Here is a 25000-nt window from a genome sequence, read left to right as displayed (position 1 = left end):
AGGGGCAAAAATCTATCTGTGTCGATTGGTTTATGCTTATGCCTTAGTCTGCGTTTACATGACCACACGCATGTTACATGTCGGCTTATCATGCATGTGCAAGTAAACACTGATTTTGGGTTGATGGAACCAGAAGTGCAAAAATGTAACTGGTTTTGTTTAACTTGTGAAACATGGATATTAGTTGGCCTAACAACCATATGACTCACCTCACATTAAATTCTCAGTTTTGTAGATTAACGTTATGACTAAACTGGTTATTTGCTGATGAACTGCTCTTGAAGCCCAGGCTTGTCAGTTTCACAGGTAATGTGATGCTCAGCGTCCTGCAGAGGTTTTTTACGCCTTTTATTTCCCAGCATGCTGACTTTCTTTCTTGAAATGACTGAAAAAAATAAATAAAAATAAATATAAGGGACCGTTCGGTATTTATGGAAAGGACCACTGGAGGAAAATAGGGGAGGGTCATGTCTTTTTATTCTTTGTTGAGGGGAGGGTCATCCAACTTTTTTTAGTCTAGGGGGAGGGTCACCCAACTTTTATATTCATAAAAACAACAACATTTCAAAGTGGCTTGTTTGCTGCATTTCTTTTACATGTAGCTCCATGTAGCTCTCGCGGTATCAGCCCCCCATCTATATCAGATGGGTCTGACCCAACAAAAATCCAGTTTGGCGCTGTTTGACAGTGCGCGCGCACTTCAGTACGCTCTCAGAAAAACGTGCATCATGTCAGAACAGAACGCCAAAGAAATGTTTACCCGGCAAAGCTTTAAAGCACGAGCAAATAATGAACTTTTGTGATTGCGAATAAGTGCACAGTGTCCTGTGAGTGTAACTCTACCGCTGCATTAACATGTGTGATGTGTGATGTGAATGTACGTCGAGTTTTACAGTATTGGGACTGAGGCGCCAGAACTGCAGCTGATAGAATGTGCCTGTAGCGCGATACTACCATATTTTGTTTCCACAATAATGTTAGAGAGTAAATATACTGAAATATACCACCATAACAGTGGAGTGTGATGTGTAAGATGTAGGGCTACCTCATCTTTAAATTACTATTAGTATTATTTAAGTTAACATAATAAAATACGTAGACCTACACCAAAAAAACTAGTTGAGGATAAATTCGTTAAAATTGGGCAATTCCAGCGTTATGGACGTGACATTTGCAGTCAAAACTTGAAATATAAATTCTCAGAAAATGCATTTAATACCAATATATTGAAACGTCTGTTAATATATCCATACTCCCTTAATAAAGGAGTCAAGACATTAGAAAAATATCAGTCTACACATGCGTTTTATATTTAATATGAGGGAAATACACATGTGAGGTGACACAAAAAATCTTTAACTTTTAGGTGGCAAAATAGTTTTTAGTAATTCTATGAATTACACTGCGCAAACCAAAAGATATAGCCTATACCCACCGGATGAAGAAGGGTTGGCCTCCTCAGAACATAACATTTTCGTTTTATTTTATTTATCGTGTTCGCATTTATGTGAATAAAAAAAAAAAAAAAGTTAAGGGCGTGACAGTTCTCCATTACGGACATGACTGCTCTGAAAGCGACTTTAAAAAAAAAACACAGAGACCTCAAACAGAAAGCACAAAGTCTGTCTTTAAAGTGAATTTCGTTTTTTATTAATTGTATCTTAATTTTAATCAATGTTTCATCAACCATAAATAATAAGTAAATATAGTAGAAAATAGATAATCATGACACGGAGGCGCCGGCGAGTGAACTGGACTCTCGTCTCATAAATGAACCGAAACTCAGCGTAGGCTACTTGCCTCACAGACCTGAGAAATGTATAGAAAGCTTGAAATGTCTACTTTTAGACAGAACAAAACAGAAAGACGAAAAAACAGAAACACGAAAGAAGCAGACTGCTATCTGCTTATGTAATCCATATGATATTCTGAGAAGATCACAACGCATCGTCAACTTCATCTTTGCAGTCGACACAGAAAACACTTGTTTATTAATAAACAATTAAAATGTCTCCTTGCTATATTTGACATATTTATAATCATTACTTTTGCTGGTTCTTTGTGACAGCTTTTAGATGCTTTACTGGCAGCGCCACCCACATGTTGAACGCGTCACACCGCATCAGCACCGAAAACATGATTTTTTTCTAATCTAAAATCAAAAATCGTGATACGAACCGAATCGTAGGTTTGGTCTATCGTTACAGCCCTAGTAAGATGAGAAAGCAAGAGTTTATGGTTGTAAAATCTTTGCCAAGCGCAAACCAGTACAGAAGTAGGCTAATCAATACATTATCGGGGAGGGTCATGCCTTTTTCACAATCATTTTGGAGGGTCATAGAAAAATGTATTGCTGGTGAAGGGAGGGTCATGTATTTTTTTACTACAGATCTCAAAACTCCTCCGGTGGCCCCTTAAATAAAAAACGAACAGTCCCTAAGGTGAATGAAATAAACAAGCATATTTAAAAAATCTTGTTGATCTTACTGGAATTGTTCACCCAAAAACATACATAATTAACATACAATTATATTAATTGTTGTTCCAATTGAACCTCATGTTGTTCCAAACCTGTGTTGTGTGTTTTTTTCTGTTCAACACTAAAGTATATCTTTATATTATATCAACAGAGTTTTTTTCAATGACATCACATGTGACCAGTCTACAACAGGCATTTAGATAAAAAGGCAATGTCAATGATGCCAAAAACCATTAGTCCTTGTGTGCCTTGTGACCACAATTGACATCAATCTACTGCACAGATACTCAACAGGCGGCCCGCGGGCCGCATCCGGCCCATCGGCATTAATTTTATGGCCCGCGTCATGCAAAAGATGAACGCACTTTTTTTTTAATAATTTGAGCTCAAAAGTTGCGCGAGTTTTAGACAGTGTGATTTATATGTATATTGCGGACGGACGATAATCCGTTGGTCGATTAAGAAAAAAGAGCATTCATCATCGTCATTCTGATGTGTGTGGAATGTTTAGAGAGATTTTATTTAGTTACTTGATATCTCCGAAATGTAGCCTACCATTAACTTGCGCAACAATAGCAAAACAAGCGGTAAAACTGTCAGGCAACTTGTGTGTGCGGCGCGCGAGCTCGTGCATTCAGAGCTGCGCACTTTCACTGCTGATTCGGGTGACGTTAGAGCTGATCCGCACATCTCTACTGTAGTGTGTAATTGGCCGATGATCCTCTTAAAAGCATGAAAAACAAAACATATTTTCCAATTGTTAGTGGGTTATAAACGTAGCAAAAAGCACTCCCATTACAATTACGAGCTGTATACGTCAATGAGTTCACGACATCTTGCAAACCTCCAGTTCACGAGTTCACACTTACAAATAAGTCAGATAGAATAAATGCGTATTTGGCGTGCTGTCCGAGGAGAGGGCTCCGGGCTCGGTATTTGGCCCGAACCCAGAGTACTCCCCCCGTATTCCTGGCTGTGAAAGAACAAGCCAAGAGTGAGGAGTCGGGGTGGTGGAGGGATGCTGAAAACTGTCAAGGAAGTTAGGTGAGTTGACAGAGTGAATATATATATATATATATATGCTTCCTCTCATGCTGATAGGGTAGACATGGTAATTGTTTGATGAGTTGATTGATTGCTTGATTATTTGAACGTGCTCCTCCCGAACTTTGTTAATAAAACCTCATTTATAACCGGCAGTTTAGTTCGGAACGGGGCACGGCTCGCATGAAAAATTTATCAAAGCTGCTTTTGAGCGAATTCTGATAAACTTAAAAGTTAGATGTAGCCTACCGGGATAATAGTTAATAATAATAATATAGCCTTATAAATTTGTAAAGCGACCCTGTATAATGTCATCTCAATAAATCATATAATATTGAACATTTGATGTAGCCTAGGCTAATAGCCTATATTAAGTTGATGAGGCCTAATCAATAATTGTTAAATATTTAAATATAAAGATAATATATGAAGAACTCTTTTCCAAAACGCGATCAACGCCATTTTTAAAGAAAGGTTTGTGCTTTCTGTTTGAGGTCTCTGTGAAAGTCCGCTTTCAGAGCGCTCACGTCCGTGATGGAGAACTGCCACGTAACATTGTTTTTTCCTCATGAATGCAAACACAAAAAATAAAAATGTTATTTTTGGAGAGTGGATTTATAGCATTTTGGGGGAAAAATTGATGGAATAGCGTTAAAAAAAAAAAAAAAAAACGTTGAATTTATCATCAACAATATTGTTGTTTATTTAATAATCATTGTTAGACATGTTCAGAAATATTAATATAAATTGAATATTCACAAAATGTGTGGGTCTAGGTAAAAAAAGTATTTTTCTTGAAAACTATTGAAATGGAATTATCGCGTTTTGGAAAAGAGCTCCTCATACTTCATGTTAATCTACCTTTTTGTTCCAGAATTGTACATTTTTACCATTTTTATTTTCATGTTCAGTATTATTTTAAATTGGACAAAGACTAGCAAGACTTACCTTGCAAGGAGGTTTTTAATACTCTGTTTGAGTATCTTTTTTTTTTCTTTTTGCTTAATATTAATAATTAATATTGCTAGAAAACTGTTAATCCACTTTTTGTTCCATATTTTTTATTTTTATGTTCAGTATTAGCATACTTTAAATTGGACAAAGATTAGCAAGACTTACCTAGCAAGGTTTTTTAATACTCTGAGTATGAACTCTCTTTTTTTGCATTAATATCGCAAGGAAATTATTATCCAGATTAATTTTTTTTTATTTTATGTTCAGTATTACTTTAAATAGAACAAAGACTAGCAAGACTTATAGCAAGATAGTACTGAATTTCTATATAAGTAAAAACTGTAAATATTGTCATAAATAAAGTTTTACAATGCAAGTTGTAATTTGTAGCCCTTCACATTTAATATGGTTTAAATGTGGCCCCCTTGGCATCTGAACTTGAGTACCCCTGATCTACTGTATATTCATATTTAAGAGCGTATGGGAGATTTTCAGTCAGTAACCAGCTAGATTCATAGGGGCTATTTTTAATGTGCTTTTTGTCTGCTTTGGATTTGGAATCATAAACAAAGTTCGGGAGGAGCACGTACAAATAATCAATCCAATATCAACTTGTCATCAAACAATACCATGTCTAACATTACCGAGGAAGCATATTCACTCTGTCAACTTACCTAACACTCCTTGACAGTTTTTCAGCATCCCTCCACCACCCAGAATCCTCACTCTTGTCTTGTTCTCTCACAACCAGGAACACGGGGGGAGTATGGCTACCGAGCCCACAGCCCTCTCGGACAGCACGTCATATACGCATTTATTCTATCTTACTTATTTGTGTGAACTCATGACATCTCATATTGCCTACGCATTTATTCTATCTGACTTATTTGTAAATGTGAACTCGTGAAATCTCAATTCTCCAGCTGCAGTCGTCTTTGTTGTAAACTAATTCAAATCAAGCGCTCTTTGGTGACGTAACCGCAGACCATCTGTCCATCATCTATTAAAGCCCGCCCTGGCAATTTGATTGGCTCGGCCTTCTAGGAGCCCATAGATATCATATAAAGGCTAGATGTCTTAAGGCGGAGTCACTTCCGGCATCACCGGCGGCCATCTTAGGACAGGGCTCTGTGAATTAAGGTGAGTGAGCAGCACGCACACAAATCCTCTTATCTCGCTGAAATCTGGACGGATTTACAAATGGTTTGGTTTCTTTCAAACGTTATTAACGTGGCTATAATTCTGAATGCTTAAACATTTTGAACATAATTATTCATATGTATGCAGTATAATAGCTACATCTCTGACGTTTATAACAAACCAAACCGTTTGAAAATCGGTAGAAAATTGAGCAAGTTATGGTTATTTAAAAGTACATGCACCATGTTATGAGTGAGCGAGCACCCTGTCTTAAGATGGCCGCCGTGTGCGGATGTCGAGCTCCATTGGCCAGCAGCGCGGACGAGACATCTAGCCTTTATATGATATCTATGTAGGAGCCGAGCATAATTACTCCTCAACGGATCGAGTCCAGACCGAACTTCCCGACCAAAAAATGTTGTGGGCGGGGTTCGGGCTGGCACCCAGGCTAGTGTCTGTTCCTTCCCCGCTTCAAACTCGTTCCACACACACGCACTCGCACACACACACTCACACCAGGGTTTCCGTTGTCCGGGAATTGCCTGTTACTGTTAACATTAAACGTGCAGAAGAAAATCTGGTCGGACATTGGCCGGAAAAATTTTTTAAATGTCCGACAAAATTAAATCTCTCCGGTCAAATTGTCCGATTAAAATGGCCTAACACCGTGTCCTATCTAATACACGCGACGCGCGATAAAATGTATCTTTTCCATGTTAATCAGAGTTTGTCCTAACCAGACGCGACGGCGACACGCGACATTTCTAATTTAGAAACGGTTTCTATTTTTCTGCGACGTCGCGCTGGAACATCAAACACAAAGTGTGGCAAACTGGCAATGATAATCTCTGGTAGGCCTACTGTTTATGTGCTTTATTTAATGTTAAAAGCGTGAAATGTGACTTTGGATATAATTTAGTGCTTCAGCTTTGTAGCTGTAAAAGCAACAATATAATTCACCTCAGATCTTGAAATTAAACAAATGGAAACGTGAACGTTAAAACTGTGAACAAACAGGTGTATTATTTGACAAAGAATGTTTTAGTAACTCAGTAGCCTATGTATTTTTTAAATGGTGTAATATTTGTGAATTTTATTATGTAGCTACTTGTCCATTTTCTTGCGAGTGCCGTCAAGTTTACTCTCAAGTATGGATGTTAACCGATGACTGTTTGATCGATGGTTGACCGTATCAACGTTAACCGATCAGAGTTGTCGGTAGTCGGTTAAAAAAAAAGAAGTGATCACTAAATTAGGCTATTATAGGCAGTGGACTAAACGCTACTACAGTTAGCCATCTCATTCCAAGATCTTTTTGTGTGAAGTGATTGTAGGATATAAGGTATTTTATAAATCACACACTATAAATATGATAAAGAAGCAGAAACAGATAGTTGCAGTAAAGTAAGATATTTTAATAAGTTGAAGAAACGTGTGTGTATTACATTGCTTCCTGATATCACGTGCGCAAACACAAATCACAAATAACCTATATATATATATATATATATATATATATATATATATATATATATATATATAACGGCTCCTGAATGTTTTTCCAGACCAGAAAAATCACGCTTCAACTGATGCCTTCAATCTTTTAATGTCTTCCTTTCAGGAATCAGGATATTCAATATCACAAAAATCGAATGGACACCGTGAAAAAACTGAAAAATAAACCAAAATTACAATCAAATTTGTTGAAGTGATTCTACCATGACATCGCTCGAAACTGAAAACTGAAATCAATGTACACAGTACATCAAATTATAAATAAACAATAACCAAAATACATTCAAACATACCGTGTGCTTTCCAATCGGGACTCAGGAGACATTAGTAGACAAGTTTTTGCTCGAACACTCTTTCTATTTTACCTCTTTCGATTTGTGTGCGACACCTCGTGTTTCTCTCTTATCTTGTTTCTTTTTCCTTTTCCGGTGAGCACGCAAAATATAAAATCACATGACCAATACGTCTTATATTACTCCTTTTCCCAGTAGGTGTCACTATTACCAAACTATCACGTAGATCAATACAATTCTCATATAATTACACAAAATGTATAAAACAAAAACAAACAAACAAACAAACCAAAAACCTTTCAAAGGTGAAAAAATATCTGCGACAGCTACACTGCCACCAAAATTACAAGGATTTATGTCAGTAATATTTTGAACAAATAAAATAAATCCTGCAATTTTCCTATAAGCTGTTACTTAACTTTCATTCATCTTTCTACACTTTCATAAACAGTATTATTTGCCTTCATTTGAATTTTACTATTTTAGATGTCAAAACTAATTAGTCTAATCCTTGTGGTTTCACTCATAGTTTAAGAGCTGTTTTCAACTATTACTACAATTTTTTGGATTGGACGCTCCAAAATGGATATGTTTGTCAATCGCTCACCCTTTTTTCCTAACTTACTTTGTCCCATTTGCAGTTTAACCTTTAGCACTAACCCATCATCGTCTGCACTTGCCTCAACGACTCTAGCTAGCCTCCATTCATTTCTGGGAACATTGTCCTCTTTGAGAATTACTACATCTCCAACGTGAACATTTCTTCTAGGCGTATGCCACTGTTGTCTGAGGCTTATGTTGGCCAGGTATTCTTTGCGCCATCTGCTCCAAAACTGTTCTGACAAGTACTGCACTCTCCTCCATCTTTTCCTAGCGTACAAATCTTCATGGACAAATTTGCCAGGAGGAGGAAGGGGCACTGAGGTCTTCATTGTGAGCAGATGATTAGGTGTCAAAGGCTCAACACTCTTTGGGTCATTTATTGTGTTAGTGGTAAGCGGACGACTATTTACAATCGACATTGCCTCATACAAAAATGTCCTTAATGAAGTGTCATCCAGTCTTCCTTTAGCTTGTGCCAGAACAGCATTCATCACACTCCTAACAGTCCTTATCTGGCGTTCCCACACACCTCCCATGTGGCTTGCTTCAGGAACATTCATAAGGAAGTCACATTGTTTGCTTGCAAGATATGTAGAGATCCTCTCTTGGTCCAGATCTTTCAGACCTTTCTCCAGCTCATTTTTAGCCCCCACGAAATTCGTGCCTTGGTCGGATCTGATCTGTCGCACGGCTCCTCTGATTGCTATGAAACATCTTAAGGCATTTAGAAATGCATCGGTGGAAAGATCTTCTAGCATCTCTAAATGTACAGCCCTGGAACTCAAGCACGTAAACAACAGTCCATACCTCTTGAATTCCTTCCGACCTTGTTTTGTGTAGAAGGGGCCAAAACAGTCAATACCAGAATACGAGAATGGAAGTGAGGGTTCCACTCGGTCAGATGGAAGGTCAGCCATGCGTTGTTCTTCGACTGATCTACGCAGCTTTCTGCAAGTAACACAATTTTTTATGTTCTTGGCCACTACATTGCTTGCACCTAATATCCAATATCCACTTGCTCTGAGCTCATTCAAGGTTTGACCGCGGCCTTGATGTTGAGTTTTCTTGTGGCAATGGTCAAGTATTAGTTGTGTGACAATGCCTTCCTTAGGAAGAATTACTGGATGTTTCAACTCAAACGCTGTGTTAGACTTTCTTAGTCGTCCTCCAACCCTGAGCAGTTCATTCTCGAGGATGGGATCAAGTTGGTATAACTTGTTGTTCTTTGGCAGCTTAGCAGGGTTCAGTTCTTCTTCAAAGGCTTCTTTTTGTGCTGCCTTGATGAGCACAATAGCTGCTTTCTCTTTCTCTTCTACACTAATGAACCCTGACTTGTCTTTGTTCACCAGTCTTTTGATCCTAGCAATAGCATTGAGGGCTGTATTCCAATCTGAGAATCTTGAGAATCTTTTAAGGAAGCTACCTCTTACACAGGCATCTGTTTTCAGGACCTTTACCTCTGGGTCACCTATTAGAAGCACTGGGGATTTTTCATGAGTGTTAATCTTTCGTTCCCATAAGAACTTGGGACCCATCAACCAACTTGAGTCTATCAGGTCTGCCACCTTGAGACCCCTAGACGCACAGTCTGCAGGATTCTGACTTGTTTCCACATAGAACCATTGTCTTGGATCTGTAGAGTCTCTTATCTTCTGCACACGATTAGCCACAAAAACATGAAAGCGCCGGGCTTCGTTCTTGATATACCGTAGCACTACCTGGGAATCTGTCCAGAAAAACTCCTCATTTACCTTCAGATCAAGCTCTTCCTTAAGAACATGACTTACTGCTGCAGAAACTGTGGCTGCGGTCAGCTCAAGGCGTGGTATGCTGAAAACCTTCGTAGGGGCAACTCTGGCCTTACCCATGACCAGTGCACAATGTACTTGTTCATCAGCAACAATCCTGATGTATGAACACTGCCCATAACCCTCACTGCTGGCATCTGAAAAATGATGCAGCTCTATTTTCTGGATTCTGCCCATATTTTCAGGAATGAAGCATCTTGGTATTTTGACCTTTTGGAGGTTCTCCAAGTCATGGATCCATGTATCCCACTTTGGCTTCAGATCAGAAGGAAGAGGTTCATCCCATCCTACCCCTCGTTTGCACATCTCCTGGAGCACTTTCTTCCCAGTCAAGATATAGGGAGCGAGAAAACCTAATGGGTCGTACACACTTGCAACTACTGATAGAATTCCTCGCCGAGTGGCAGCCTTTTCATTAAGGTCAACTTTGAATGAGAATGTATCCGTCTCTATGTTCCACTTTACTCCCAGTACACTCTGCATTGGAAGTTCACTGTAGTTCAGATCTACATCCTTCACAACACTGACACGTTCGCTCTCTGGAATTGCACTCAAGACTTCTCTGCTATTGGACACAAACTTGTGTAAACGCAAGTTTCCCTTAGCCAAAGCTTTCTGCGCTTCACTAACCAACTTGTTGGCCTTCTCGATGGAATCAACGCTTACAAGTCCATCATCCACATAGAAATTTTTGCGAATGAAGCTCGCTGCTAGTGGGTAGTCCCTCTCACATTTGCTGGCAAGATATTTCATGCTGTAGTTCGCACAACCTGGAGAGGATGCAGCTCCAAAAATATGTACTCGCATGCGGTATTCCTTGGGTTCCTTTTCGGTGTTCCCTTCTTCCCACCATAGGAATCTCAGGAAATCACGATCGTCTGGACTGACATGAAAGCGGTGGAACATCTTTTCCACATCACAAACAATTGCAATCTGATGCTCACGAAATCTGCACAACACTCCAGTAAGAGCATTTGTTAAGTCTGGGCCTGTGAGTAAGTGATCATTTAGAGATGTACCTTCAAATTTGGCTGAGCAGTCAAATACCACTCTTATTTTTTCTGGCTTCCTGGGATGATACACACCATGGTGCGGAATGTACCAGGCGTTGCCTTCTTTCGGTGTGGTATCTGCTTCTTCGGCATCACCATCTCTAAAGACACCATCCATAAATCTCACATAGTCTTCTCTGTACTTGGGATTTCTCTCCAATTTTCTTTTCAAATGCTTCAAACGAACCGTAGCCAGTTGCTTATTGTTCGGTAATTGAGGACGTTCTCTGAATGGCAAGGGCATTTCCACATGTCCTTCTTTGTTGTGTTGAGTCGTTTCATCCAACTGTTGAAGAAATTGAATGTCCTCCTGAGATATTGTCTTTTCTCTTGAGTCTGTATCTCGAAAATCTGCTTCTAACGTCCTGATTACTGAAGCAGGTGTGATTGCTGGGAGTTCCTTCACAGAAATGCGATGACAGAACCCTGCTACATTTCTAGAGCAAACATTGGGTGTTATGGATCCCACTACACTCCAGCCTAAGTCCGTCTTGACTGCATATGGTTCGTGCTCCTTCCCTGATATCACTTGGGTTGGCTTTAGAGCTCTTGGACAATCAAAGCCAATGAGAAGCCCTACAGGACAATTCAACAACTCTGGCATCTTATCTGCAACACTGAGTAAGTGAATCCATCTCTGAGCCTTCTTGCAAGTAGGAATGCTATCTCGTTCCAAGGGAATGTAATCTCGAGTGTATACGGGTGGCAACTCGATGTACTCTTGCAGACTATAACCTCTCACTCTTAGTCCAACTGCTCTCTGACAATTTTCTATTGAAGCTCTATCAGTCATTGTGGACAGCTTTAATTTCACAGGTTCTGTGTTTGCTTGCAGTTTGTCACAGATGTCCTGACTGATAAACGTATTACTGCTCTGCGTGTCCAGTAATGCATAAGCTAGAATTTCTGTGCTGTCCTTAGTTGCACAAGAGAGCCAAACTGGAACTATCATCGAAGTGTGATTACTTTTATCCATCTCCACACTGCATAAGCTAGTGGAAGCCCTTTCATCAGGTGAAACTTCTGGCTTTCCTCCTTGAGAGCGTTCTTCGTGAAGTGGAGAGGGGTGACTCTGCTTGCAGATGTTGCAAGTAGCTCGCTTTCTACAGTTTTTGGAAACATGACCAACTCTGAGACAACCAAAGCACATCTTGTTATTGATGACAAACCTTTTCTTCTCCTCAAGAGGCATTGCCGCAAACCTTTCACATTTGTATATAAAATGATTTTGCTGACAGCAGACACATTCTATTTGTCTCTTATCCTGAGTGACAGAAGGGCTTAGTTTGGAGACTTTCTCTCTTTCCAATGCACTCTTTGCAATGGGTTTAACATTTTGCGCCAGAGCACTGGCCTTGAGACGTATCTGTTCCTTTCCAGGCTTTTCCTCTGCATGTTTTAAAGCAAGTAGAGAGGAAACAGGATTACATGCAATGCGTGCCTCCTCTGCCACAAAGTCTGAAAACTCAGTGAAGCTTGGGTATGACTTCTCTTCATCTAGTGCTTTAGTGACATACCTATTCCAACGAGTTGTTATCCAGTCAGGAAGTTTCTGAAGCAATTTCTGGTTTTCTTCGCAATCATCCAAAACCTTCAAACCATGTACATGAGGCATTGCATTTTTGCAAGAGATGAGGAAATCACTAAACTCCCTTAATTTCAGTGATTCTTTGGGTCCAAGTTTTGGCCAGTTATTAAGCTTTGCTCTGAACGCTCTTTGAACTACAAAGGGGTGTCCATAACGTTTGTTCAGGGCATCCCAAGCTTGTGTATGCATCCTCATCACTCCTATAAAACGTTCCCTCAAGTACACTAAGCGCATCTCCACTTATGTACCTTTTCAGATAGAACAACCGATGTGCTGGGCTTGTACAGTTTGTTTCAATCAAAGCTTTAAAGCAGGTGCGCCATTCTGTGAACTTGAGTGGGTCACCCGTAAACGTGAATGGCTCTGGAGCTGGAAGTTTAGTCATTGCCAGGGATTCTTTTAGTGCTTTCACTAACAAGACCTCATCTACTTTGGTCTCTAGCTCATTTTCAAAGCAAGGTTGAGCTAAAGTTTCTTTCTTGATGCAAGAAGGGTTATTGTGGTGCAGTGGCAGCTGACTTGAAGGCATAGTGCTTTTTTCTTTAGCATCTTCTATTTCAGCATTCAATCTTGATTCCTCTTCTGCATACACAATATACTCAGCTTCCATTACTTCAAGATCTCTTTGCTCTTCCAGCATTTTTAACTTCTCTTGTTGGGCTAGTACCTCTTTTCTCTGAGCTGAGATTTCTTGTTCTCTCTTTAGTTCAGCACGTTTTGCAGCTAAGCGTGCCGCTGCTTCTGCTCTTTTTATTGACATATTACTTCCATGTTGACTATCTCTTTCAGCTCTCGACACAGTTGAACCATAAATTGACCTGGCGTCATCTCTTTGCAGTAACTGAGTGAGTGTTTCTTTTACAGCTTCAGCATCAAACTCCTTTGTGCCAAATTCTGCGCAACGTCTTTTCAGTAGTGCAGTTATTTCACTAGTAACTGAAGTGCAGCTATCCATTCTCCTCCTTATATCTTGAGATGGGACGTTCAGTGCACGAATACTCTCATATATTTGTTTTAACTCTGCTTCACGTTTCTCTGATGTCACCATCATATCATCTAACTCGGTTTTAGAGCACTCTTCTTTCAGCTTGGATCTCATGAACTGAGCTTCAGCTTTGAAGTTTAAGTACGTGAACAAACTTCCGTTCTCTTTTTGCTAATTCGTCATGTCTCAACTCAAGCATTTTTTCTGTTGGACGCCTTTCTCTTTCTGATCGTCTAACTGCCTGGTCAACTCGTGATGATGATTCCTGGAATCTCGTCTTATTAACTTCCAGATCTGCATTCATTTCAGCTATGCGTTCTTCATATTTTTCGCTGTCAATGGCATCAATATCAGTTTCTAATTTCCCCTCTAATTGTGCTTTTTCTTCTTCAAGAGCTTGAATCACTTGGTCTAAGACACAGCTCTCTGATCTATCTTGATCCATGTTGGTAACTTGCTTTTAAACTACACTATTATTCAGCTTTAAACCCAGCTTTAAAGTTGTAATACCATGAGGAAATTGCACAAAGTCAATTATTAAACAAGTTACACACAATCAACTTAACTTGAAAGGTATCAAAAGCAAACATTTGTTAAAATCATTTGCTAACTATTTTAACTTGAATAAATGTTATTCAACCAAGAAATGAAAATTCAAGCTGAAAAGATACAGTCTGACCTGCAAATCCAAAGGTAGCAACTCTTATTGAAAGCTGAATTGTCCAAAAACATCACAACGTTGCCGCCTTGTGGCTGTCATTCGTCACTGCAGCACTATTGTCTTGCGTTGCCCTTCCGCACGGCAAGGAATGCAGTCACGCGAAACGCAATAGTTTCAATGCGACGAAATCGCGTAGAATGGCGGCGTCCTCACTTTACCCAACAGCTGCAGTTTTCCTTCAAGGTCGACTGGACTATGCTCTTCACATCGAGGTCTGGCTATCTTTCCTTTTCCACGATGAACTCTTGCACTCTTCCAGGGGAATGTAAACAGACGTTTTTTCACTATAACGGCTCCTGAATGTTTTTCCAGACCAGAAAAATCACGCTTCAACTGATGCCTTCAATCTTTTAATGTCAGGAATCAGGATATTCAATATCACAAAAATCGAATGGACACCGTGAAAAAACTGAAAAATAAACCAAAATTACAATCAAATTTGTTGAAGTGATTCTACCATGACATCGCTCGAAACTGAAAACTGAAATCAATGTACACAGTACATCAAATTATAAATAAACAATAACCAAAATACATTCAAACATACCGTGTGCTTTCCAATCGGGACTCAGGAGACATTAGTAGACAAGTTTTTGCTCGAACACTCTTTCTATTTTACCTCTTTCGATTTGTGTGCGACACCTCGTGTTTCTCTCTTATCTTGTTTCTTTTTCCTTTTCCGGTGAGCACGCAAAATATAAAATCACATGACCAATACGTCTTATATTACTCCTTTTCCCAGTAGGTGTCAGTATTACCAAACTATCACGTAGAAGATCAATACAATTCTCATATAATTACACAAAATGTATAAAACAAAAACAAACAAACAAACAAACCAAAAACCTTTCAAAGGTGAAAAAATATCTGCGACAGCTACAATATATATATATATATATATATATATATATATATATATAATCTGAAGTTAATTCATACATTGTTCGACCGGACATAACTGTTTTATGTGTGTGTGTATATATATATATATATATATATATATATATATATATATATATGGGTGATTCTTAGACTATGGGCACTTTTATGTACTTTGGTCATATTTTTAAAAATACATACAATTTTGGACAAAATCCTCTTTCTTTTTCAAACTAACAATAAAACCTCCTTAAAAACTTTTTACTACCTTTCTATTATGATGTCTTCATACTTTTCAACCTCCTTATAGGTGTCAAAATCACTGTTTTCTCCTTGTCGCACACCCAGACTTTTTAACTTCAACAATGAAAATACAGTTTAAAAGTATGGCTTATCTGGTAACTATTAATATACTTAAATTAAGCACTAGTAAAATAATTAAAATACATTATAGTATTTAATGTGAGACCACCATCAATATTACTTTTTATACAAAATATAGCTGTCGCACAGTATTGGTGTCATTTCCCTTTAAAAAGTTTGTGTGAAATATTGTTTAGGTGGTTTCTATGGAAATGTTCAGAGACATCAGAGCACATGTTGGACATGGAGGCAATTTTAAATTTTCATCAAGAACAAATAAGAAAAATCAAGGTAAATATTGCTTGATCAGTTAATATATTTATTCTACGTCATTTCCAAACATGCTGTACCTTCAAGGGTGTTTTTAAAAAGTTAAAAATTTTAAGTTAAATAAGAGTATTTTACATACATGAAATGCTAAGTATTAATTCAAAGCTAATCAGTGCAGCTATCTTCCATTTTTTCACAAAAAACTACAGAAATGTCATTTCCACCACAGTCATTTCCACCACACTGCCCTCTGTGGTGGAAATGACAGCATGTGGTGGAAACATGCTGTACATTCAAGGGTGTTTTTAAAAAGTATTTTTTTTTTAAGTTAAATAAGAGTATTTTGCATGCATGAAATGCTGAGTATTAATTCAAAGCTGATCAGTGAAGCTATCTTCCCTTTTTCACAAAAAACTACAGAAATGTCATTTCCACCACACTGCCCTCTGTGGTGGAAATGACAGCATGTGGTGGAAACATGCTGTACCTTCAAGGGTGTTTTTAAAAAGTAAAAAAATGTAAGTTAAATAAGAATATTTTGCATGCATGAAATGCTGAGTATTAATTCAAAGCTATCAGTGAAGCTATCTTCCCTTTTTTCACAAAAAAACTACAGAAATGTCATTTCCACCACACTGCCCTCTGTGTTGGAAATGACAGCATGTGGTGGAAATGACATTTATGATTACAAAGTTCAATTGATATGGATTGCAAGAGTAGATTGACGTTGTGAATTGAGTTTACTGAGTGTGATGAGTTTAAGAGTTTTCAAAATATATTTTTCAAATAAATATTTCTCTAAATATTACTGTTTCTCTACATTCACGTTAATTCATTGTCATTTCCACCACCACCCTGTCATTTCCATCACCACACACATTTTTTAAAAACATTTAAAAAGTTCTCATCACACATTAAATATGTATCCACAATTTACGAGATCATGCTCTACTTAATATAAAAATTCAAGTTATTTATTTTCTAATAAGCTCTTGCCCTAACCAAAATTAAATTTCAGAGTGTGACAGGTGTACAGTTCACCATTTGGTCCTTAGGACAGTTAATTTATCTCATTGACAAATGTATAATTTTTGTACATTGTGGAAAAACTGATAAAACTAGTTACAAAAATGATCTTAGACAATTCTTGAGTGGCATAAGTTATTCTGTTTTTAAATAACAGCTGTATATAGAGATGTGGTGGAAATGACATTTATTCATTGCAGGTCGGAAAAAATGTAAAATATTAACAATTTCTCTTGTAATCTAAGTTTGTCCTCTTACAGACCTTAAAACTAGACAAATTATTTAAACTTATGAGACTGTGTTACGTGACTTCTGAACAAGTTTTTTTTATTCAACTTCACAAGCCTAAAAGTGCCCGTAGTTGAAGAAACGGCCAAATATATATATATATATATATATATATATATATATATATATATATATATATATATATATATATATATATATATATATATATATATATATATATATATATATTGTAATAAACCTCTAGGCTGGGGTTTCTTTTAAGAGGTTTAATTAGACTTCAATGGAGGACAGAGGGTACACCACACCACAGGCTTTAATGGAAAATATTACTTTATTGACAATGTTCAATTTAGAAAAGTAGTCATTATGTGAAACAGCATTTAGTTCATCAAACACCAACTCAGTACGCTCACTAGGACAAACGCGATACACACGTGAAACTCCAAACACGTCACTCCACTGCACTCTAGTGGTTAACCTCAGACCAGCACAGCACAATATAAATCGTGATCACACAGCAATCAGGTTTTTAAGTGGAAAATCAGCACGTCCCTAGTCCAGCATACACGAATTATAATGGCCGTAAACCTCAAAATCTTAAAATACAACATACACACTCACTCATACATGCTCACAATAGTAATTAAAATATAGAACACTTCCCCGTTTCCATAACACAAGACCCCGACCCGGGGTCTAGGGAAGGGAATCAGCCGTGCCAGGCAGTCCAATTATTACTTTACACCACCTCTCCATATCGGGTGAACACCGGCTGGTGCAGTAAACATAGCCTAGCTAACGTTAGCTGGCTATGATTTCAGTACAGTAATATCAAAGATCATTGCTCCTTCTAAATTATCTGGTAATATTCTATTCACAAAATACAACCAATAGTACGGTAATGTTAAAAGTAATCCCCCGGGCCCTATTTGCGATGATCCGCCGATAAAAACAGGAAAATGCTCCACAGTGCTCTAGCATCTTAACTGCTGCCATGCAAAGAAACTAGGAGTACGACCGGTTTAAGATGGCGGCCGCATTTCTCAGTGCCCAGCGGCCAATAGGGCATCTAGTCTCTATATAATATATGGAACAAATCCCACACACTAAATTTTTCATAACTCTCTCTCTCTCTACGGCACCTAAAAGCTGTCACAAAGAACCAGCAAAAGTAATGATTATGAATATGTAAAATATTGCAATGAGACATTTTAATTGTCTATTAATAAACAAGTGTTTTCTGTGTCTGCTGCAAAGGTGAAGTCTGACTCGCGATCGCAGTAGTGAACGCGCCGGAGAGAAATAGCCTACACATTTCATACGGATTACATCGTTTTATTTTGTTTTGAATGGTTCTGTTTAAAAGTAGAGATTTCTGTAGATAATAGATATATTTCTTTTTTTTTTTTAGGTGTGTGAGGCGAGTAGGCTATACGTTAAATTTCGGTTCATGGATGTTAGCTTAACGTTAGCTCCAGTTCAGGCGCTGGCGCCTCCATGTCGTGATTATTTATTGTCTGCTATATTTATTTTTTATTTATTAAATCGAGAAAATTGGATAATGAAACACTGATTAAAATTAAGATACAATCAATACAAAACGAAATTCGTTTTAAAGAAAGGCTTTGTGCTTTCTGTTTGAGGTCTCAGTGAAAGTTTCAAAGCAGTCTTTTAGTGCCGCTTTGAAGGTTGCGACGCATCCGTAATGGAGAACTGTCACATAAGATGGTAATATTATTATTATAAATAATAAATCGTCTAATAATCCCGCCCCCCTAATTAAGAGGCGATATCTGACCGGCATATAATCCAAATGTCCGGAAAACGAAACCTCTGCCGGTCATTTTGACCAGGCACCATTTTTTTCTAGCAGAAACTCTGACACACACACACACACACACTGCCAGACATTCCAACACTGTAACACACACACACACACACACACACACATGTCTGGTTCACTATCTTTGTGGGGACTCTCCATAGACGTAATGGTTTTTATACCGTACAAACTGTACATTCTATCCCCTTACACTGCCCCTGCCCCTAAACCTACCCATCACAGGAGACATTCTGCATTTTTACTTTCTCAAAACAACTCATCCTGTGTGATTTATAAGCCTTTTGAAAAGTGGGGACCGCTGGCTGGTCCCCACAATGTAGGTGATCTCAGGTTTTACTATTCTTATGGGGACATTTGGTCCCCACAATGTAATATAAACAAGGGCACACACACACACACACACACACACACACACACACACACACACACACACTAATTTATTGTTTTCTTAGTTGAGTTTGCAGATTGTACAGTGTGTGACAGAAATAACACATATACAGTAAAGTGTAATTTATTCCTGTGATCAAAGCTGAATTTTCAGCATCATTACTCCAGTCTTCAGTGTCACATGATCATCATTACTCCAGTCTTCAGTGTCACATGATCATCATTACTCCAGTCTTCAGTGTCACATGATCATCATTACTCCAGTCTTCAGTGTCACATGATCATCATTACTCCAGTCTTCAGTGTCACATGATCATCATTACTCTAGTCTTCAGCGTCACATGATCATCATTACTCCAGTCTTCAGTGTCACATGATCATCATTACTCCAGTCTTCAGTGTCACATGATCATCATTACTCCAGTCTTCAGCGTCACATGATCATCATTACTCCAGTCTTCAGTGTCACATGATCATCATTACTCCAGTCTTCAGTGTCACATGATCATCATTCAGTGTCACATGATCATCATTACTCCAGTCTTCAGTGTCACATGATCATCATTACTCCAGTCTTCAGTGTCACATGATCATCATTACTCCAGTCTTCAGCGTCACATGATCATCATTACTCCAGTCTTCAGTGTCACATGATCATCATTACTCCAGTCTTCAGTGTCACATGATCATCATTCAGTGTCACATGATCATCATTACTCCAGTCTTCAGTGTCACATGATCATCATTACTCCAGTCTTCAGTGTCACATGATCATCATTACTCCAGTCTTCAGTGTCACATGATCATCATTACTCCAGTCTTCAGTGTCACATGATCATCATTACTGCAGTCTTCAGTGTCACATGATCATCATTACTCCAGCCTTCAGTGTCACATGATCATCATTACTCCAGTCTTCAGTGTCACATGATCATCATTACTCCAGTCTTCAGCGTCACATGATCATCATTACTCCAGTCTTCAGTGTCACATGATCATCATTACTCCAGTCTTCAGTGTCACATGATCATCATTACTCCAGTCTTCAGTGTCACATGATCATCATTACTCCAGTCTTCAGTGTCACATCATCATTATTACTCCAGCCTTCAGTGTCACATGATCATCATTACTCCAGTCTTCAGTGTCACATGATCATCATTACTCCAGTCTTCAGTGTCACATGATCATTATTACTCCAGCCTTCAGTGTCACATGATCATCATTACTCCAGCCTTCAGTGTCACATGATCATCATTACTCCAGTCTTCAGTGTCACATGATCATCATTACTGCAGTCTTCAGTGTCACATGATCATCATTACTCCAGCCTTCAGTGTCACATGATCATCATTACTCCAGTCTTCAGTGTCACATGATCATCATTACTCCAGTCTTCAGCGTCACATGATCATCATTACTCCAGTCTTCAGTGTCACATGATCATCATTACTCCAGTCTTCAGTGTCACATGATCATCATTACTCCAGTCTTCAGTGTCACATGATCATCATTACTCCAGTCTTCAGCGTCACATGATCATCATTACTCCAGTCTTCAGTGTCACATGATCATCATTACTCTAGTCTTCAGTGTCACATGATCATCATTACTCCAGTCTTCAGTGTCACATGATCATCATTACTCCAGTCTTCAGTGTCACATGATCATCATTACTCCAGTCTTCAGTGTCACATCATCATTATTACTCCAGCCTTCAGTGTCACATGATCATCATTACTCCAGTCTTCAGTGTCACATGATCATCATTACTCCAGTCTTCAGTGTCACATGATCATCATTACTCCAGTCTTCAGTGTCACATGATCATCATTACTCCAGTCTTCAGTGTCACATGATCATCATTACTCCAGTCTTCAGTGTCACATGATCATTATTACTCCAGCCTTCAGTGTCACATGATCATCATTACTCCAGTCTTCAGTGTCACATGATCATCATTACTCCAGTCTTCAGTGTCACATGATCATCATTACTCCAGTCTTCAGTGTCACATGATCATCATTACTCCAGTCTTCAGTGTCACATGATCATCATTACTCCAGTCTTCAGTGTCACATGATCATTATTACTCCAGCCTTCAGTGTCACATGATCATCATTACTCCAGTCTTCAGTGTCACATCATCATTATTACTCCAGCCTTCAGTGTCACATGATCATCATTACTCCAGTCTTCAGTGTCACATGATCATCATTACTCCAGTCTTCAGTGTCACATGATCATCATTACTCCAGTCTTCAGTGTCACATGATCATCATTACTGCAGTCTTCAGTGTCACATGATCATCATTACTCCAGTCTTCAGTGTCACATGATCATCATTACTCTAGTCTTCAGTGTCACATGATCATCATTACTCCAGTCTTCAGTGTCACATGATCATCATTACTCCAGTCTTCAGTGTCACATGATCATCATTACTCCAGTCTTCAGTGTCACATGATCATCATTACTCCAGTCTTCAGTGTCACATGATCATCATTACTCCAGTCTTCAGTGTCACATGATCATCATTACTCCAGTCTTCAGTGTCACATGATCATCATTACTCCAGTCTTCAGTGTCACATGATCATCATTACTCCAGTCTTCAGTGTCACATGATCATCATTACTCCAGTCTTCAGTGTCACATGATCATCATTACTCCAGTCTTCAGTGTCACATGATCATCATTACTCCAGCCTTCAGTGTCACATGATCATTATTACTCCAGCCTTCAGTGTCACATGATCATCATTACTCCAGCCTTCAGTGTCACATGATCATTATTACTCCAGCCTTCAGTGTCACATGATCATCATTACTCCAGCCTTCAGTGTCACATGATCCTTCAGAAGTCTAATATGAGCATTTGATGATCAAGAAACATTTATGATTATTATCAGTGATGAAATCAGTTATTTACATTTTTATTACAGGATTCTTTAAATAATAAAAAGAACAGCATTGATCTGAAATAGAAGCTTTTGTTACATTATAAATATCTTTAAGGATTTGAATTAACCCTTGCTGAACAAAAGTATTGATTTATTTTATTTCTTTCCCCAAAAAACTCCTGTAATATAGAGTTCACCACACACACTCTTTACTCCGGACCATCAGCCGGTCGAGACTTCTATAATGTCTCGACACACGTGAACAGAAGCCGCTGATAACAGACACTTTTACACAGAAGCGTCAAATCATGTTTATCATCAGGAAAGCCAAAGTTGTGTGTCACGTGATCAGACCTGAAGAAACACACATTCTGTCTGATCGAGTCTTCAAACACTGACAATATTAACTCATCTTAATCTTACAGGCAGAACTAATATATAATCACTGTATTAATATAATCTCTTCTGTTTCCAGGGTTCATCATTGTTGCAGTGTTACCAGTGTTTACAACAGTGACAAAATACAACTGGGACTTCATATGTGGTCAACAAATGGGCTGTAAGTGTCTGATGAATTATGATCTGATCCCTCATATAAACACACATAACATCATAATCTGATCAATATATAACTCATAAATGCTTGTGACATTATGAATGTCTGATCTTTACAGATTTTGGGTGGAGGGTTTAATGAGAATAATCTGTGTTCAGTCGGTTTGAACATTTATGAAATGTTTTATATATAATGTTTAATGTATGGTCTTGATGTTTTACTCAGTGAGTGTCAAACACAGATATGCAGTTTTACACTAATATTAAACATGTTTTTCAGGTGCACCTTCGGTGAGGAGATCAGTGTGGTTAATGCTCGTGTTATTGATCAATGCTGTAATGATCTATTTCTACATCACAGCTCTGGAGAATGAGAAGGGTATGATTATATAAAATTATATATCTGAGACATCTCTGCTATATCTCAGCTTTATGCTGAAGTGTGCTAAAGTTAAATGTGTGTGTGTGTGTGTGTGTGTGTGTGTGTGTGTGTGTGTGTGTGTGTGTGATGAACACTGTCAGTGATGATCTGGTGTGTGTGTGTGTGTGTGTGTGTGTGTGTGTGTGTGTGTGTGTGTGTGTGTGTGTGTGTGTTGATGAACACTGACAGTGATGATCTGATGTGTGTGTGTGTGTGTGTGTGTGTGTGTGTGTGTGTGTGTTGATGAACACTGTCAGTGATGATCTGATGTGTGTGTGTGTGTGTGTGTGTGTGTGTGTGTGTGTGTGTGTGTGTGTGTGTGTGATGAACACTGACAGTGATGATCTGATGTGTGTGTGTGTGTGTGTGTGTGTGTGTGTGTGTTGATGAACACTGTCAGTGATGATCTGATGTGTGTGTGTGTGTGTGTGTGTGTGTGTGTGTGTGTGTGTGTGTGTGTGTGTGTGTTGATGAACACTGACAGTGATGATCTGATGTGTGTGTGTGTGTGTGTGTGTGTGTGTGTGTGTGTGTGTGTGTGTGTGTGTTGATGAACACTGTCAGTGATGATCTGATGTGTGTGTGTGTGTGTGTGTGTGTGTGTGTGTGTGTGTGTGTGTGTGTGTGTGTGTGTGTGTGTTGATGAACACTGACAGTGATGATCTGATGTGTGTGTGTTGATGAACACTGTCAGTGATGATCTGATGTGTGTGTTGATGTTCAGATCGTGTCGGATGGGTCTGTGTGATCATGTTTCTTCAGTCACTCTGGACAGTGATAAACTTCACACGCTCATTTACACAATGGGGTACAGTATTAATATTAATCATCATCTCAGCTCATCTTCATCCATCAGCTCTGGTTTATTCTCCTCTCTTCTGGAGAGATTGAGTCTCTACACTGAAAACTATCGTCATTTTAACGCTAAAAGACAGTAACTGACTATATACAGTGAGAAACTGTTTATTTTCTTATACGTTCTGTACATTAGGGCTTGTGTGTGTGTGTGTGTGTGTGTGTGTGTGTGTGTGTGTGTGTGTGTGTGTGTGACACTGTACAGCTTCTATATTAGTACTAATCTCATAATGAACTTTGAACCTGTGCTTTTATGGTATTTTAGTACTTCATAACATTACACCAGTTAATGAAATTCAGCTTTTTACTGTAAGTTTAAGTTAAATCTGTAAATCCTGAAATGCTGCAGACGTATATTTACAGTAAACCTCAGATGTTTTACAGAGTTATTCAGCGTTTACCATCTCAGCACAGCTTTAATTCTGTCGTTATAATAATGATCTTCATGAAATCCTGTTCCTCGTATGTGTTTATGATCTCCTGCTGATATTTAAGTTTGCTTGATCAAACTTACTTCACTTAATGATCTACTATTTAAACTTCTTCTTCTTCTGAGCCTGAGTTTAGACAGCATCTCCTCCTAGAGCTTTAAAGCTACAAACACCAAACTCTCTCAGACCTTCAGCTGTTCTGACTCGCTGTTATCTTTTATAACGGATCCGACTTACAGTTTTCATTAAAATCATAATAGTCCCATACGCTTTCATTGAGGGGGTCAAAACTTTAATACATAAACTCCAATAGAGTATTTAAAGTCCAACTGAAATCAAAATGGACCCTATTTACTTTGTTAGCGCATATTACTAGTCTTGTGGTGAATAATTAATCCGTACAAGTTAAAACACGGAAAAAAATGTTTTGGCTTCGTAATCTTTAATCAAAATCTGAAAATGCCCCTCCTCTCTGCATTGGAGGACCTTCCCTGATGACGTATGCTTGATGGCTTGGGTTGAGAAACGCTTAACCACTCCCCTCAAACCGTTAGTCTGTAATGAGTGAGAGATGGAGAGGAGGAGCGCTGGAGTAAAACCCTGCCCTCTGTTCAATATTCCTTTTCACTGGGAAATAC

At 38.5% G+C, this 25000-nt stretch overlaps 2 protein-coding genes across 2 annotated transcripts in view; one reads left to right on the top strand and one right to left on the bottom strand.

The window, feature by feature from the left end:
- LOC307171012 (polymeric immunoglobulin receptor-like) overlaps positions 1–23967 on the top strand; it is a gene marked incomplete at its 3' end in the record, with an annotated part of 144217 nt that extends 120250 nt beyond the window's left edge. Inside the window, exons 13-15 of the mRNA XM_079892375.1 lie at positions 22576–22659; positions 22936–23034; positions 23801–23967. Coding sequence (XP_079748501.1) covers positions 22576–22659; positions 22936–23034; positions 23801–23967 — 350 coding nt within the window. The remainder of the gene's footprint in view (positions 1–22575; positions 22660–22935; positions 23035–23800) is intronic.
- LOC307163631 (uncharacterized protein) overlaps positions 1–25000 on the bottom strand; it is a 315702-nt gene that overhangs the window by 227432 nt on the left and 63270 nt on the right. The gene's annotated exons all lie outside the window — the stretch shown is intronic.

This window comes from Squalius cephalus (genome assembly GCF_949319135.1).
Source record: "Squalius cephalus genome assembly, chromosome: 1".
NCBI classification, from domain to species: domain Eukaryota; kingdom Metazoa; phylum Chordata; class Actinopteri; order Cypriniformes; family Leuciscidae; genus Squalius; species Squalius cephalus.
The sequence above is the reverse complement of the archived record's forward strand: the minus strand, read 5'-3'. Positions and strand labels throughout refer to the sequence as shown.